The following is a 3,654-nucleotide window of genomic DNA, read 5'->3' as shown; positions in this document are numbered from 1 at the left end:
AGGACTTTTTATTATCTTTGATCTTGGACGCTAGTCCTAGCTCTATGTCCGCCTTAGCTTTCCTAACAGGCCCCCTACAGGCCCGAGCAGTGGAGGTATACTCCTCTTTGGAGATCACGCCCCCCTTCTACCAGGTGTACACAGCCTTTTTGACAACCAGGCCTTCCCGGACATCCTTGGTGAGCCAGGGGGGCTTTTGGGCATTCTTGCCCCCCTTGCTTCTTGTTGGGATCATCACCCCTTGGGCCCTGAGTATCGTCTCCGTAAGGAACAACCACTCATCTTGGGCACTGAGTTCCCCTGCCCTCAAGAACCCCAGTGCCTCTCCCACCAATCTCAACTCATTGAAGCTGGCCCTCTTGAAGTCTAGGGTTACTGCCTTGCTGCTGGCCCTTGTCATCCTGCACTGGATGACAAATTCCAGCAAGCGATGATCTCTATCACCCAGGTGGTCAAGGACCTGGAGCCCCCTTACCAGATCATCACCTGTGGCCAGGACCAAGTCCAACAGGGCATTCCCTCTGGTGGGACTGTGCACCTCCTTGGTTAAGTGGCGGTCCTGTATCTCGGCCAGGAACCTCCTGAAATGGTCCGCCCTGGCTGACTGCTCCTCCCAGCAGATGTCCGGGTAATTTAGATCACCCATGACAACTACATCCCTTGCCTTAAGTGCCTCTGCAAGCTGGCCCGAAAATTCCCGGTCCAGCTCCTCCCCTTGGTTGGGGGGTCTGTAGTAGACCCCCCCCATTAAATCCCTCTCCCCACAACCCCCTTGTTATGTATTTGTTAGATCTAAGAGTCCACTTTGATCAAATTTGTTTTCTATGCAGATACGTTTGTTGTAATACGATCAGTTCTTAAAACCTTTTATGGATTCACTGTGCATACTGTGCTTCTGGAAAATTTTACTACAAGTCACATTTTCCAATCTTTTAGTCATTCTGTGGTTTTTTCCTGTAATCATTCCAATTTTCAACATTCTTCTTGAATTGGGAATACCAGTGATTGAATAATGTATTTCAGTTTCACCAGTGTTCAATTCAAGGGTACTATAAACTTCCTACTTTTTCCCATATCCTCTAATTATGTATCCAAAGATACTAGCTTTTTTGGCCCCAGACTTGCACTGAGAGGTCATATTCATTTGACTGTCCATCAGCACTGCCTCCACGTTTTTTCAGAGTCAGTACTTCCCATGATAGGATCTAGCACCCTGCAAGTATGGCTTCCTTCCCAAGTTTATGACTGTGTTTGGCCATAGCAAAATATATACCTATTGCTTATACCCAGATAACAAGGGTTATATGTGCCTCTGTATCAGCAACCTGTCCTCATTACTTACCATTCCTCCAGTCTTTCTATGTAGTCTGAAAACTTGATGAGTAATGACTTTTGAGCCAGATTTTACTTCACCTATTGGAGAGCTAAGTAGACTTGGGTATGATCCAACCCACCCTGTACAAGTTCCCCAAAATGTACATCTACATTTAGACTTAAGACTAAATCACAGAAAAGCAATAAACAGGAAAAGACACACTCATCTTTTGTATTAACCCTTTTGCAAGGACTCCAGCAGGACAGAACAGAATCAGATTTAGGTGCCTAAATCCACTGATGCATCTGATAGGTGGAATAGGATCTGGCTCTTTTTGTTTCATTCCAGTTAATTAGAAAAAAACAAAATAAAATAGTATAGGAGCCAGAAATGATTTTTGCAGGATCCCACTAGTTCTACATTTAGTCACAAAGGATTTACAGTTATATTATGTGACCCATTCATTAGCCAGTTTTTAATGTACTCACTTTGTCCCTTTTATAAATCTATGTTTTTCATTTGAAATGGTAAATGGTGGCAAGTGACAAACCTCACAGAAATCTAACAACTAGTTAAAGGATGTATAGAGGAGTCACTGAGGAGATTTCACTGTAGCATAGTGAGGTACAAGAGATGAATTTAGGTAAGCTAGCTTGGGTAATGCTGGCAGTCTAGCCACTATTGCGACAGGGAATGGTTTAGACCAGTATCCAAGCTATATCAGCTATCTTCATGAAAGACCACAATTACTTCTGTGACTCTAGTGCATACATAGCCTAAGATGTTACATCAACATTATTACCATTATCAAGAAAACTTGTAAATTCATCAAAATAAAAAAGTATCGTTAGTTTGGCAAGATCTGTTTTCTATTAGCACATGTTGATTGACATTAATTATATTACCCTCTTCTAAATATTTATTATTTAAGCCTCATATCAGTTATTCCCATTATTTTGTTCAGACCAAACCAATCAAACCAGCTGATGTCAGGATGACTGGTTTATGATTATGCAGGTAATCCCATTTATTTATTTTTTTAAAGATGGAGTAAGTTGGCTTTAGTTTTATCAACTTTAAGAAAGGATCCTCTCAAAGTCTGGACAGTTATTAATTTACATTTTTACCTAATAGCTAAAGAACTCACAGCTAAAGAGTGCATGTGTGTTAGTGTTTTGCCTTTTCATAAATGTCATTTCTTCAAGGAAGTCAAGGATAAAACCAGTTTGTTGTATGGTACAAGATTGGCAGCTCCACTGTACTACCAAAATGCTTTTAGTCAAAGTTTAGTGAAAATAAAATTCAATTTTTTAAAAAGTGTTTATCTGTTAGCTTTTTGACAAATCCAGTTCTATTGTGTCAGATTTACATCGAGAACTTAAAGTTATACTGTCTGAATGTCTACACAAGCTACTTGCATCCATTTTTTAAAACTTTTTCAGTCACAAATAACTTAAGAAGTGCTGTCAGCAGTACTTACTTTCATCATCAATGTACCCCTTCCAGTCAAATTCAGTCACTGTGGTATTAACAAGTGTATCATTTTCACCTATTGTGCTATTTAACAGTGAAGTAATATTTGTTTCCAAAGTAAAATTTTCTGGAGGCCACTGCAAACATTTATTCCTCAAGTTGCCCATGAACAGCTGCAGCCCTATTAGTGCAAATACACTCAGACAAAACACAGTGAGGATCATTACATCTGAGAGCTTCTTCACAGACTGAATTAGGGCTCCCACGATAGTCTTCAAGCCTGCAAAGAGAAATGATTTTTATTACGATGTTCAACAGATATTTAAAACATAAAAATAACAATTTTTTCTAATAAAGTTACAGATTTCATGCAGAAGCCCAAATAAATGGTTGTAATGTCTGTGAAATAATATTTTGTGAACAGCTTTATCACTTGTGAAAATGAATAAATAGCTGAACATTTAATGTTCATTTGAAATTGTGAATGAAAATGAATTGCACATATTCCAAAACACTTGTTTTGATGCTAAAACAAGTGACTGTATTATTCATGCTTTACATGAATTTCACATAAAGAAAAATCTTACTTTTTCACTATTTGCCAATACCTTGTGCCCCAAACCTTTGCTAATATCAGTTTTATAACATACTACATAGATAAAACTACAGAAAGGAGTTTAATAGGAAAGAGTATCATAAAAAAGTTTAATGCTATAAAACTGGAGATGGTTTGGAAAAGTATAAAACTTTAAGATAATAAATCTCCCATGCAATTCTTTATTATCTTATTCCTTGATCTTGATTAATAAATGTTTCAAACAATTTTAGTTTACAAATCACAAATATCCACAACAACTACTACTTCA

At 38.2% G+C, this 3,654-nt stretch overlaps 1 protein-coding gene across 1 annotated transcript in view; it reads right to left on the bottom strand.

Moving 5' to 3' along the window:
• The window catches only part of LOC102370761 (sodium channel protein type 2 subunit alpha-like), a gene marked incomplete at its 3' end in the record, with an annotated part of 30,980 nt that overhangs the window by 22,771 nt on the left and 4,555 nt on the right, over window positions 1-3,654 (bottom strand). Inside the window, exon 4 of the mRNA XM_006038069.1 lies at window positions 2,796-3,068. Coding sequence (XP_006038131.1) covers window positions 2,796-3,068 — 273 coding nt within the window. The remainder of the gene's footprint in view (window positions 1-2,795; window positions 3,069-3,654) is intronic.

The sequence above is a fragment of the Alligator sinensis genome, unplaced genomic scaffold (genome assembly GCF_000455745.1).
Source record: "Alligator sinensis unplaced genomic scaffold, ASM45574v1 scaffold1414_1, whole genome shotgun sequence".
Classification (NCBI taxonomy): Eukaryota; Metazoa; Chordata; order Crocodylia; family Alligatoridae; genus Alligator; species Alligator sinensis.
Note: the sequence above shows the minus strand (reverse complement) of the source record. Positions and strands in the feature narration are given on the sequence as shown.